At 38.5% G+C, this 14,351-nt stretch overlaps 2 protein-coding genes across 4 annotated transcripts; both read left to right on the top strand.

Moving 5' to 3' along the window:
- The first annotated feature begins 322 nt into the window (after nucleotides 1-322).
- On the top strand, nucleotides 323-5,442 carry s100u (S100 calcium binding protein U). The gene is made up of 3 exons (XM_027154976.2): nucleotides 323-509; nucleotides 3,302-3,433; nucleotides 4,412-5,442. The coding sequence occupies exons 1-3, from the start codon at nucleotides 507-509 to the stop codon at nucleotides 4,751-4,753; spliced, it is 477 nt and encodes a 158-aa protein (XP_027010777.1). The 5' UTR covers nucleotides 323-506; the 3' UTR covers nucleotides 4,754-5,442.
- Nucleotides 5,443-6,195: 753 nt separating this feature from the next.
- On the top strand, nucleotides 6,196-11,073 carry s100s (S100 calcium binding protein S). 3 transcript variants are annotated; one of them, XM_027154977.2, is made up of 4 exons: nucleotides 7,744-7,842; nucleotides 9,141-9,196; nucleotides 9,603-9,756; nucleotides 10,439-11,073. In XM_027154977.2, exons 2-4 carry the CDS (start codon nucleotides 9,174-9,176, stop codon nucleotides 10,625-10,627), a joined length of 366 nt encoding a protein of 121 aa, XP_027010778.1. In that variant the 5' UTR covers nucleotides 7,744-7,842; nucleotides 9,141-9,173; the 3' UTR covers nucleotides 10,628-11,073. The 3 variants fall into 3 exon arrangements, with proteins under 3 accessions (XP_047671719.1, XP_027010778.1, XP_027010779.1); XM_047815763.1 differs by lacking the exon at nucleotides 9,141-9,196 and having other exon boundaries at nucleotides 6,196-7,842; XM_027154978.2 differs by lacking the exon at nucleotides 7,744-7,842 and having other exon boundaries at nucleotides 7,878-9,196.
- Nucleotides 11,074-14,351: the final 3,278 nt, after the last annotated feature.

Raw genomic sequence — 14,351 nt, 5'->3', positions numbered from 1 at the left:
TACTTCTGCAGAGGGGAAACCAACAAAAAGGTCTGTCCTGATAATGTGTTATGATCAGATAAATCTGGCATCTAAAGAATCTGTCCTGTTCCTCAATGAGAAACTGCTGTGACTCCAAAAGAAAGTCTATATGTTTATTGTGCAACTGTAACATACACACTCCCTTCCTGGATTGTATATCATAGCAGCTGTAAACTGTAATGTTACAAAACCACAATAACAACAAAAGTGTCCTGTGTTGAGAATCTATAAGCTTTTCTCTTGTCAGTCTTCCAGTCCCCCCCACACTAACACCCCAGTCCTTCACTCCCATGTTCACGCCCTCTGACTTGTCAGCGAGGGAGGAAAAAAGTTCAGAGAGAAGAAAAAAAAAAATCGCGGAAGAGATTGTCTCCAGTCCTTCTAGTTTTACAAGTTTTTCTCTCCTAGTTGCTAAAGAAGAGACTGGGAGGAAAAAGAGGTGTAAATACACGGTAAAGTCAGTGCCCTGAGTGCCGGAGTGTTTCATGGTAAGTGCCCCTCTATGCGTTTTTCTCTTTGCGCTACGTTGTGCCCAGATTTGTGCGGCTTTTCCAAAGCGCAGTTTGATGGCGGTTTTGAAGCGCCACGTTTTCGATCCGCCCTGTTCTCCAGTGCAGAACTGACCTGAGACCTGAGACTCAGGATCAGCCTTAAATATCACATTTAACTTTACTTTGCTTTATTAATGATTGAAGGGTTTACACTAAAGTGTGATCTGCTTTGTTGTGGAGTTTAATATGGCGAACAGAAGAGAAAGGGTTTGTTCAGGTTCTGATCTACAGCATTAAAGGCTTCATTTACTGCCCTATTACCCTGCTGAAGACATTTGTACTAATAGACGTAACCAAGCAATGACTATTATTATTATTATTATTATTATTATTATTATTATTATCTCATGCCAGACTTTTCCCAGCAGAAGATGATGTTAGCCTCACAAATTACACAAATTCTCTTTTGAGCCGTTTTGTGCTTAAATCCACTGTGTGTTCCTCCTACACACTTCTCTCCATAACAGACATATCAGAGAAAAACACATTGATTTGAGTTTAGAAAAGAAGCCTATTGGATGCTGAAGACAGGACCATGCTGGCAGATCTAGAGGCTGAAGAGTGTTAATCCTGAACACTTTTCTGAAACACTATTTTAGACACCACACTTGCTCCTGTCTGACAAACACCACATGTCCGTCTTGGCCTGTGACCGGAGCGGTGAAGTGACAGCGCGCTCCTGCGCGCCGCCGCCGTTTATTTGCGCACCGTTCAGCTTGTTCCTGTGTAAATGTTTAATGGCGTGGCGGCTTTATCATCGTCCTTCAGCTCCTACAGTGTATCGCGTTCGCCTCGGAGGAAAAGTAAATCTCCTTCAGTCCCCTTCATTGCAAAGAAACGAGAGCCCGCAAGGCTTAAAGTATATATTTAATGATGTGCCACTGTGTGTGTGTGTGTGTGTGTGTGTGTGTGTGTTTTAATGCGATCTGTAACGCTGATTTATAAGATCTGAAGCAGAAGAAAGTTAAAACTGACTAAAAAAATAGTGGTTGATTAGTGGCCTGATTGGTCATCAGGGGAATTAGTGATAAACTGTTGGTGGTAAAAAACAGAACTTTGTGATCATTTGCATATGATTGCCCGAGTGTTTCCTTAATTATTTAACTGTCCCAAGGACTGAAATAGCAGAGGTCACCAGCGGTCATTCTGAGACATCCAGAACAAATGAAGGGATCAGAAAAACTGTCGGTGACAGACCAGTCTTATGCCTTATCTCAGAAATGTGAGACAGTACCACAGCTGAGTTCAGAAAACTGTCATAAGATCACATTAAATAAAGTTATATAAATTGTCTTGTGTAAGGATCCTGGATCTCTTGTAACTGTGTATCACTGACTGTATTCCTGCGCAGCCGTTCAGTGAGGTCTGTTGGCTATCCAGTGAAGTTAGAACACCCAGAGAAAGAACTGAGGAAATGACTTTGTAGGATTTGAATTTCAAACAGATGAAAATCATACAGCTACAATAACATGGCTGGCTTGCTGACTGCTGTACTCAATCACAAATGGTTGGGTTTCATTGTGTGATCTTGAAGATGGTTTCCATTTCCTGTGCTGCACGCCAGAGATTCACACGGTAGTGGCTTGGGTCCTCTGGCAATCACTCTATGAAACCAAATACTTTAATAAGCAACTATGGTGGCATGTTCTTCCTTTGATAATTAGTCGAATAGCTAAGTTTCCTGATTGGTTACCGAACATGTGCATATTGTTTCAGCCTGCAGGATGTACTGTACACTATTCCAAACTTTACCTGACTCATCTGTGTATACAACTTTATCTAGCAACCTCAAATATAGCATTACGTTTCATCTAACACATCATGTTTGACACACTCGGAGGAAGCCATGCAGAGAATTCCCCCTACTAACAAATGAATGATTTCTTTTCTTTTGTCCTTAACTGTCTGTATCACTTTCTGTTTCATTGTTCGTCTGAATTTCTGGCATGTGTCTTACTTGCTGAACTGACACTGGGTGGATTGAAGCATTTACAGTACATGCTCACAGCTACATAGTGGAAAGGGATGGTGTGATGACATGAATAATAGTATGTGTCAGAGTGTGACAGGGAAGAACAGCTAAATGAGCAACTGACCAAGAAGGAGAATTATATATACTGTAGGTAAACAGAGAACATGTTCAGAGCATCTGGCTTGCAAGCTAGAGAATGAGTAAAAATGGTGTGGGTTCAGGTAATCCCTCAGGTAACACAAAGCGGCTGTGCAGTCAGGCCTTCAGGGGATCAGATAACCTATCACAGATCAGGAGAGTCATTGAGGCGACTCCCTTCTCTCATCAATTATCTGCAATCAACTGTCAGCCCTTAGATCTTCATACATACAACTCACTTCACTTTTCTATTTAAACCAGCTGAAGTATCTAATGTTCATCACTTACCAAGCAGCCAAAGACCTTGAGGTTATACTGTACAAATTACTATACGGAACAGCAAAGTATCTAAAGCGAGAAATGGTTGAGGTTCCTTGCTTAGCATTACATCAGTATATCAGTACATGTACAACCTGTGAGCAAACATTTCTCCTCCAGGGCAGTTCGTGGGTCAGTTCCAGCCATTGGTGTAATAAACAATAAATAATCAATATGTTATTTTAGAGACACAGATGAACCTATTTTCAGGTTCTAGATTTAAAATCTTACAGATGTCTATTTCTGGCCTTATATAAATAACATTCATACAGACTAATCTTCTCTTCATGCTTGTGCCAAGGTAAGAGAAAACATGGAAGGAGCTATCAAGACAGTTGTGTCAGTCTTCCTCAAGTCAGCAAAAGGCAAGGAGAACCTTGGAGGAAAAGACTTCCAAAACCTAGTGAAGAACCAGCTGAAGAACATACTGACGGTTAGAAACTGTTGGCTTCTTCTACAAATTCCAGACCCATTATTTACTATTTCGTCAACTCATGACAATTGTGTAAATCTAGAGCAAGTGTAAACGTATAAAAACTCATGTAGCAACAGTTTGATGAGGTATTGTGAGGTACATACATGGGCGTAAATTTCATTTAACAGTAGGGGGGGACATATAAATATAAAATTTCTCATGAGCAATTTTTGAAGGGGGGGGGACACAAATAGGCTAATTGTACTTATAAAGATTATTATTGTAGCACGGAGACTGCGTCATTATGGTTATTTTCAAAGTTTTTCTTCAAAGAATGTAAAACTATCATAAAAATAATCACAACTATAAAAACAAGGAATTAAAAAAGGGTTAAAGGTTACATGCACTATGCAACAAGCTATTGTAAACAAGCTAACGTTAGCTAGCTATTGTAAACAAGGTAACTAGATAAGTAATATTTTAATCGCTAATATAGCAGATTCATTGAAAATTACATCGGAAATCAGAATTTTTGCCGCAACTAATTTATGAATGAATCTACATCAACTACATTAAAGAGAATCGCTTTATTTAAAGTGAATAAAATCCCCTACTTAATGGAGTAGAACATTAATTGAGCCGCAGCCACACACACCTGACTCGTGTGTGCAGAGTAGGTGAGATGAACTGGGAAAGCAGGCAGTGGGTCAAACCACTGTGAGGAAGGGGAGGGGGAACTCAACTGTTTCTAAATGCATTTTTTGCGTTTGTTTTTTTTTCTACTTACACAATTATTTAGGTATACATACATATATTTTTCACAATAGGGAGTGTGATATTTTAAAATATATATATATTTTTTTGGGGGGGTGGATGTCCCCCCCGGGATTTACGCCCATGGGTACATATAAAGATTTTGAATGATTCCTTGTAGTGTTTTAAATGTTCTTGTCTAGTTTAATTTCAGGAGTGTAAAAACATGTCATTGTGTTACAGGATACAGATAGCTCTGAGGCTATCAAAAACATGCGCCAAGGCCTTGATTCCAACCAAGATGGAAAAGTCAGCTTCCAGGAGTACATGACGCTGATCGGATTTTTGGCACAGTCAGTCAGTCAGCAGTCTTGCACCAAGGAGACCCAGGTTATGAGTTCAGGCCCAGAAACACCAGCAGAGGCTCCTGTAGCCTCCAAGGCTGAGCCTGAGCCTGAGATAGAAGCCAAGCCTGTGAAAGAGCAAGAGCCAGCCAAGGAGCAGGATGAGGCAGTTGAAGTGGTGGAATTGGTCGAGGAAGAAGAAAATGTAGAAGAAGTGGTAGAAATAGTGGAGCGTACATAGGCTCTTGAGACAATTGAAAACATCTCAAGACCTTATATATCCATGTTTTTATTCCAGTGTATTTTTTATTATTTCACAGCTAATCAGATTTGACAAACACTACAATTTGTACCACTAGATTAAGTATAAACCACTTAATATTATTTGGAAGTCTATGTTGACCTTTTGTCTATGGTCTAACACAGTGCTTTTCAAACCTTTTCAAATCTCCAGGTCTCCACACCATTTAGATTTTGCTCTACACCAACTCACACAACACTCAGTAACATGTGAGGACAGTTTTGACAATCACTGGACTAAATAGACAAAGCTAACAAAATGTACCGTATATGTACATGTATTGTATTTTATCCATTTAAAGATTTACATTAACATGACATTGCAACACATATCATTAATGTGTCTTAAATGTGTTACACAGTACCTCTACCAATATGTTTACAAATGATGCTTGTTCAGTAACACGACCCTGGTGTTCTGGGATAACGGTACACCCATAAATGACCCACTCACACAGTTTAGTTTTTATGAGAATCTTTAAATTGTTTAGTCCTGGTACAATTTGCCTTGTTTAGCATGTGTGCTAACATTGTTTCACTGTTTAAGCTGACTAAATTGAGCTAAATTTTCATACCACTGCCATTTTGAATGGACTCATTTGCATGACAATAAACAACATTTTTCGAGCATTTATCTTGTAGCCTGTGTGTTTACACTCTGCTCATTTCTGCTCTGCCTAATCTAATTTTCATCCTCATTATGTGCCATAGGCTCATTATCACGTGTATATTGCATTCCTCTCACATTTAACTATCTTTGTTTGTTATAATGTGCTTGGTGTCTTAACAATAATGAAGACTTCACAATTAAGAAGGTGTGCATTTCAACACTAACCACTTTACTCCGAGGGATCCTGAAGTTATAGACAACTGGGAGTTCCTTAAAGTAAATTAAGGTACTTGTTAAATGTTAGCCATTGTTTAGACACCAAGCTTCTCATGTATTAGTTTTGTAGCAAACAAATGAGATAGGAATACATAATGCATGTTGAATAATAAGTTCTCTATCAGCTGGGTGTGTGTCGTGTGTCTAAAAGCACTGTCTCAACTAAGTTATTTTACATTTTTGTGAGTGTTATTTGTTAAAATAAGCTGTAGATCACCAATCATCAATCCCCAGAGTAAAAAAGTAATAAGACTGTATTAGACTTCAATCATATGTTAGAGGCTTTCAATCAGCTGTGTGAAATGGGAATTAATGAGACTGGTACAGAATCGCTAATCCACCTGCTAGCTTACTTCACTTTCCGCTGTGTTTTTTCACAGTGTCTGTGTCATGGCTGTGCTTCACACAAATGAATGCTGTCTGTCTTATTCACTAACCACAGTTCCGGCTCTTCTTAACATGGGCTTTAATTTAGTATACGAATAATAAAGAAGCACCTTAATGACCACTAAAATGTTCAATGTATCATTTGTATGTATGTATGATTGTATGTATGTTTATGTATTTCTGATCAGTTACTGCAATTATCCATTTTTTACTTAACCGTGTATACTACTATACTACATATAAATATATAAAAGTCACCTTATCTGCTTTTGAAAATGTCTCATAGGCTTGAAACTGGAAATATTGCATAATTTAGATTGATATATTGTTCATTTATTATTATCATCTACTTTAAAGCAGTTTTTTTGTAACGTCTGGGAAAAGTGCTAACAGAATAGCTGTCTGCTCAAAGATCAGAGTCTTTCGGTGTATGCTAGAAAGTATGTTTGTATAAAGACAGAAACAGTCGCTCGGTTTGAGATGTATTCTTCTTTAAAGTTAGCAACCAATAAAAACATGGTATATATAAACTCCAAAAAGCTATGCTTAATTAACACAAACAAATCCATAACTGCTCCGGGTGTGTTTTCACGGTGTGTGTGTGTTCACTGCTGTATGTGTGCACTTTGGATGGGTTAAATGCAGAGAACAAATTCTGAGTATGTGTCACCATACTTAGCTGTATGTCATGTCACTTTCACTTAAATCATCACGAAACACATGTAGAACTGTTTTCTCCTTAGCTGTAATCCGTCCTTTCAACTTCCAAAAAATTTAGCTAGCACAAATAATCAGATAATGCTAAGTCAAGCACATGTAAGTAGACACTACAGTATGTACACAATTGGTTGTGCTGATGGTGTGTTTGCACTTGGTGTGGCTGAAGCTGTGACGTTGGGCTCCATGACGTTAGCATTATCAATGCACCACCACTCTGGAAAGCGATATGGGACACCACTGTGCCAACCTCCTCAGGTTAGCACTACAGTTGCTAACATCTTTTATTATGCAGCACTTGATGTGGATATACAGCAGGCATTGTGTAGAGCTCTTGGCTTGCATATACTCTACTTACTGTACATATATAAAATAGAATTGCTTTGTTCTCTGGGTTCTTCTAATGCCTGCTTCCTTTCACCAAACTCTGAGAAGAGACGTTTATTAAATAAAAGTCTTAATAGCAAACACTAGCATGCTCACTGCACGGCCCATTCCTGTTCAGATTATATTTTTTCTTGATCATCAGAGTGTTATTTCGGACTTAACAGATCCTGAACTTGAGAATATTACACCACAAATCTTCCTAGAATGTCTACTAAAAGACTGAAGATCTTAATCAGTTTATTGTTTATTTGTAATATCCCTCTAGTTAAGTTGTTTACACTTTTGCCCTGCAGCTCGTTGGTTAAACATCTCTGTTGAAGCACATCTACACTGGTCATGATGTACAGCTTTAAAACTGAGATGTGTCATGTTGATTTAACAAACAACAAAGCACTCTAAAACCATCTGTATGTGTTAAGTTTTCTTGCATGATCAAGTAGGTGAACACAAGACAGCATGAAGGGCAGGAGGAGGGGATGATAGAGGAATGGAGAAACATAAGCTGGTGGAGATGTGCTAGAGGAGGGAGGGAATGGGGTGAAGGATATTTAAGACCTGGAGATGCTCTCTCCTCATCCATTTCTTTGCTTCTTTCTATCAGTCTACATCTCTGGCTCTTTGTCAAAGACGAAGGAGGCTTTTGAGGAACACAGGTAAAACAGACAGCTGAATGCTTTTTCTTTTCCAGCTCTTATCTGATGACTGCTCGTTTACATCATAGGGGTAATGGGATATAAATAGCATTAATTATAGTTTTGCAAATGTTAAGAACTTTGTTTTTTAAATACCATTGTTAAAATTATCATGATTTGAGATGTTTACCATTCTGGAATCCACTAAATACATTTCTCTTTTTAGATCAATATTTTTCTCTGAGAATTACTTACTAAGTCTTCTTCACCTCATATCAGTTTGATCCCTAAATATTTACAAACAGAAAGAATTATTTAATGATGTTTTCACTAAGAAACTATATAATTTCTATCCATGTCATGGTTGCTGTGACTTCTCATTGTGACTCTTCATCCTACAGATTTCAACCTTGCTAATTAAGATGTCATCAAAATGCCTGTGTTAGTAAAAGTGCCATATTTCATGTTATTGCTTGCTTCCTTGCCTGGTGGATGCTACCATAGTGCTACTTGAAATTGTGCCATTTATATATGTGTGTGTGTGTGTGTGTGTGTGTGTGTGTGTGTGTGTGTGTGTGTGTGTGTGTGTGTGTGAAATATTTTCATAGTCTTGGTGACATCATGAAGTACTCTAGACAGCAGCCAGCATTACATTATAGTGGTGTGTTTTCAGTTCACACTGCCTGCAGGTGTTAGATCCTCATCAGCATCACAGCCTCCTGTAATGTATTAATGAGTAAAATTATAGGCTGTAGTTTTTAACATGAGTTCTGGAGACACAGTCCTGAGCACATTGGTGGAATTAATTCACCTTAATGAAATTCCTTCACATGCTCTACATACATGAGAAAACAAATGTTCTAGCAGCTCGTCTTTACCCCAGCTAGTCTTTACATTAGTTAATTGTTTATGATTAGGAGTCATTATCAGGAAACTGAATAAAATATTAAAACAAAATGAAGCACAATGGAGAAACATTTTAACTTGAATAAATCTATTAACATTAAACCAGTCTAGCAGAACTTTGACTCATTGGGATTCCTTTCATTGGAATGTGTGTTAGTTTTTACTGAATGCTTCAGGTTATTTGGCCAGATTATATGAATGACTTATCTTCAACATACCTGAGACTGACAGTTATTGTTGGATGTCCTCTTTTGTAATATGGCCTTAGGTATGAAATTTCACAAGTCAGAATATTTGTCTGTCTCTGCAGTAACTCAGGTGACATGCTTGTGATTTCCAGGTGTTTCTTACTGTTTCATTTTTCTTGTTTCTTTACTTGTTAATGAATATGTTTGTGTCTGTTATAACCCCAGTAGCTTGACAAGCCTGGAGACAGAAGAACCGAGATGCCACGCTCAAAATGTGATGTGTAAGAATGTTGTGAACCCTTTTTAAATCTCTACCCAAATCTCCTCTCTCTCTCTCTCTCTCTCTCTCTCTCTCTCTCTCTCTCTCTCTCTCTCTCTCTCTCTCTCTCTCTCTCTCACTCTTTCTCCCTTTTTCTCTCAGTTTAGATAAGAAAACTTATCTAAACTGAGAAAATGTTGGAGAAAATGTGATGCTTGGTCCATTTTAAGGGATCTATGACTGTGGTTTGTGCCTTAATTTTACTAATTGGATATTGTATTTTTGTCCCACCATCCACTTTTGTGCTTGTGCCATTTATACTGAGCTAAAGCTCCACCTATGCCAGTCATGTGACCTCACATGAGCCTGGGACAAGTGTACACCTCAGTACTCTGTGTTTAACCCTTGACCTTTTGAATGCATTGCAGCATGGCTAAAGAACCGAGCACTAACCTGGAGAGCGCCATGCAGATGCTCATCAAGACCTTCCATAAGTACTCAGGGAAAGAAGGGGACAAATACACGCTTAGCCGAGGGGAGTTAAGAGAACTACTGACAGAGGAACTGGGAAACTATCTAGGGGTGAGAATACACACGCATTAAGTCTTACACATATAACAAACACAGCTGGTTTGCTGGAAAATACATCAGACCAATTGTCAAAAATAAATAATTAACACATTTTTTGATACTCATTTCCTCAGAAACAATATCAGACCATCTACATTCGAGCTCTGTGTCATGTTACAACGTGCCAAACATACTCAAGGCATTTAAAGATACATACTTCAACTGCTTTATTTAACACTTCACCTAAATATCTCCCACATTAACGTTCATCTATTTGAAACCTATTTAAAATGGAGGTGCAGGGACATAGCGCTACTATAGCATGAGGTGATAAGTGTAGTCAAACTCTTCAAACTATAACAGGAATCATGTCACTTCATGTCCCTTAAAAATACCAAAACAGTGCCAGAAATCACACATCCAGGAAACAAACAAATCGAGTCCCAATCAAACTATTTAATATTTTGCCAGTTTCTCATACTCATCAAAGCCCCAAATAGATACAATAATGTCCCCTAAACCTGTTCCACTGGTTTATTTAATTATGTTTCCTGGTTTTTCACTTTCCTCCAGATTTCTGTTAAAAGACACATTACATTCATTCCCATATTTCCTTTTCTCCAAATTCACACCCCCATCATCACTGAACAGAATCAACACTAACTCTGCTTCTTCCCATTCAAACTTTTAACAGAATGCACAGGACAAGGATGCAGTGGAGCGAGTGATGAATGACCTGGACTCCAATAATGATGGTGAGGTGGACTTCACTGAGTTCATCATACTGATGGGGGCGCTCACTGTGGCCTGCAATGACTTCTTCCTTGACAGTCCAGCACCCAAGAACAAGCCTGAGTCAAAGGAAGGAGAGAAGAAAGAGTGATGAGGGGATGAGAATAGGAGGATGAGTGAGAAATGTTTCAGGTGGTTTCTGTAACCAGGAGTGATGCTCTGAGAAGAAAACCGTCTGTTTTGAGCTATTAATTACTTGAAGTTTCTAATTATTATGCTTGTCATTACTCTGTGCTCTAAACACATGAAGACTTTCAGTAATTTTGCCCAAACCCTAACCCAATTCCCACTGAAGCAGAACAGCACCATGCACCTGTAGAGACTTTTGTTTAAAGGAAATCCATCTGGAGGTACTAAGAAACATTTAATCCATTTTGATGACTATTTTCGGACTTGATTTTATTGAAGTTCTGCATTAAGTCTAAATACATGAAAAAAAAACACAGCTCTAGTACTCAGAAAACCTATTACTGAAACATTCCTGAAATTAAACATCCCGAAAATGGTTTGGGTTCAAAAAGGGGGAGGGGAGTAAACGGGAAGGATGATAAAGGGGGAGGGTGAAGGTGAGATAAGGGTGATGGGGAGGATGAAGTGAGGGTGATGGGGAGGATGAGGTGAGGGTGAGGGTGAGGGTGATGGTGATGGAGACAATAAGGGGGAGGGGAGAGTTCAATGTTTCACACCATTGATTAACAATGTTACCAGTGAACATTTCAATGTGTTTCACTTCTTTTCAAGGCCTATTTTGTAGCCTGTCATTATAATAATCATTATAATAAATGTCTAATGGATCTTCACCGGAATTACTTTATTGTGTATTTCTCATTAGGAATCAGTGACACTGTCTGACAACATAAATACTTTTTTGTTGACTTAATCCATAAAAAATATACCATTAACAAAATATAAAATCATATTCTTTATATAACTATTTATATATTTAATATATCTATTTATATAACTATTTATATATTTAATATATCTATTAATAATAATAAATAATAAAAACATACTTCACATTTAAGACCAGACTCCTGCTCAGCCATATACACACTGGTGCCTAATCTCACACACACACACACACACACACACACACACACACACACACACACACACACACACACACACACACACACACACACACACACACACACTCATGGCCAAGAGTATTTTTTAGCTGATTTTATTCATTTGGACTGAACCAAAATCCATCAACTTGACCAGCAGAATTTAATAAATACAACACATTGGGGTTTTATAAACATAGAGGCTCAGAGATGAAGTTCAGTCACTAATATGATACTGTGACTCATAATGAGAAAAAACTTGGATTACAGTGTAGTATAGATGATGAGAATAATCGGAATCATTTAACAATTTAAAAGAAAATGTGTGTGTGTGTGTGTGTGTGTGTGTGTGTGTGTGTGTGTGTGTGTGTGTGTGTGTGTGTGTGTGTGTGTGTGTGTGTGTGTGTGTGTGTGTGTGTGTGTGCGTGTGTGTGGGTGTGTGTGTGTGGGTGCCAGGAACTTTAAGCCACTTTCTAAAACACATCCTGGACTGTCCTCACATCCTGCCTGGCCTGTTAGACCTGTTCTATTCACACGCACTTCAATGTCTCTTAATATCAAAAGGTAAAAACTTCAAAAACAGTGAAACTCTTGTGTTTGGCCGCCGGATTGTCGGTCTGCTGTGGCTGTGTGACATGTGTTATCATTTAAATCTGAGTGCTCATTCCTAATCAGACCTTAAGAATGTGCTTAGTCATTTTTACTCACTCTTAGTCACTTGCTTTACCTTTACTTTATCCTTAGGCTAATTCCAAAGTCTTACAGAAATTCCTGAAACTTGATGTAACATCTAATCGGTTTCTCTGCAAAACAAAACTAGGAAATGGAATGTCCATGTACATTTGTAATGTTACTGTACTTTTAAAAATACATGTGCACATGCTAACAGAGTGAAGTCTGTGTTGTGTTACATGGTGCTACATGATTTGTGGTTACACATAGAGGCTGAAAATACTAGAGATTACTGTGGAGGGAACCAGTTATATACCATGGAGTAGTGATCACTTGAGAACTTCAACCAGAGAGGCTTTATCTAATAACTAATCTGGATCTCCTGGTTACACATTGTACCTTTTGATCATATAGTATACAGTAATAGAGGAGAAGCGATGTATAATCACACACTCTGGTGTCTGGTGGAGGCTGAGTTCCCTTTTGAGTCTTGTTTCTCTCCAGTTTCTTCCACACCACCATCACCTCTGGCTTACTCATTAGGGATACATTTATAATTTAGAATGTATATATTTTTGTAAATCTGCTTGTAACAATGTCCATTGAAGAATCATTATTATTGCCACACGTACATTACAGTACATTACAGCTATAAGGCAGTGCCCCAGGAGAAGCGAGGGCTCAGGGCCTTGCTCAGGGACCTAACGGTGGCAGTTTTATGGTGATAGGGCTTGAGCCCTGACCTTGCAATTACCAACCCAGATCCTGTACCACCTGAGCCACATCTGCCCCTGTTATAAACAATAAAGAAATAAAATCAGACTTTGTTAGTGTGATCTTGTGCACTGCTACATAATGCTGCACTGAGGTATCCGGTGTCTTGGCTCAGGCTGGATCTGTGGCTGTGGCTCTGACGTGGTGGTCGTGTCGTCTGACTCTGATGGTAACTGTAGTGTGTCCTGTCACTCTTATCAGGACACACAGTCTCTAAAAGGCCTGAGAGACAGACACTCCAGCTCACATCACACACACACACACACACACACACACACACACACACACACACACACACACACACACACACACACACAAACACGCACAAACACACACACACGCCACTTCTCCACTACCAAGTGTCTATCTTACTCCTGACATTACATCGGCTCAGATGACTTACACAAACGCTCACACACACATGCTCACTGCAGCATGCTGGAAAATATGAACCCTTTTTATGTTTTTTGGTATGATTTTTAGTTTTATGAGTTCTTAAAGTCAAAGATCATCAGCATGAGACAGACTTCATTTTCCAATGTTTTCAGACAGCTCAAGTACATTACAGTTTATTTGCATAGTGAATTTAACATTATCTCAACAGCTTTATAAATCAGAACTGTGGTGACTGTTGTGAGGAAAAACTCCCTTAGATGATATGAAGAAGAACCCTTCAGAGGAACCAGACTCCAAAGGGAACCCCATCATCATTTGGGTGACAGTGAGATTATAAATCATTATAGAGAGTGAGATTATAAATCATTATAAACACAGAAAGTGGGATTATGAATCATTATAAATGCTGAGAGTGGGATTATAAATCATTATAAACACTGAATGTCAGGGAAAGGGGTGTTTTAACAGATAAAAAGACCAAAATGTAGGGATAACGACAAAAGGGGGTTTATTTTGGGGATAAAAATGACAAAGGGCTAGAAACACTAGGAAAAGGAACACAAATACAAATACAACAAACAAAGAGACAAGGACAAAAATCAGACAAAGACAACCGGTATAAATCATTGAAACACAAGGAACAGGTGTGCAGAGGCGGGAACTGATAAGGAAAGGGCGGGGCAAACACACATGATACAAAAAACAAAGGCACATGACACAGACACAAAAATGACACACTGCCAGAATGTCCCCCTAGTGTCTAGGTAGGGAATAGTACCAGACATTCCTGACAGAGAGTAGAATTATTAATTATTATAAACACTGAGTGTGGTATTATAAATTATTATAAACACTCAGAGTGGGATTATAAATTATTATAAACACTGAGTGGGATTATTAATT

This window comes from Tachysurus fulvidraco, chromosome 7 (assembly GCF_022655615.1).
Source record: "Tachysurus fulvidraco isolate hzauxx_2018 chromosome 7, HZAU_PFXX_2.0, whole genome shotgun sequence".
NCBI classification, from domain to species: Eukaryota; Metazoa; Chordata; class Actinopteri; order Siluriformes; family Bagridae; genus Tachysurus; species Tachysurus fulvidraco.
This window is presented reverse-complemented; position numbering and strand designations above follow the sequence as displayed.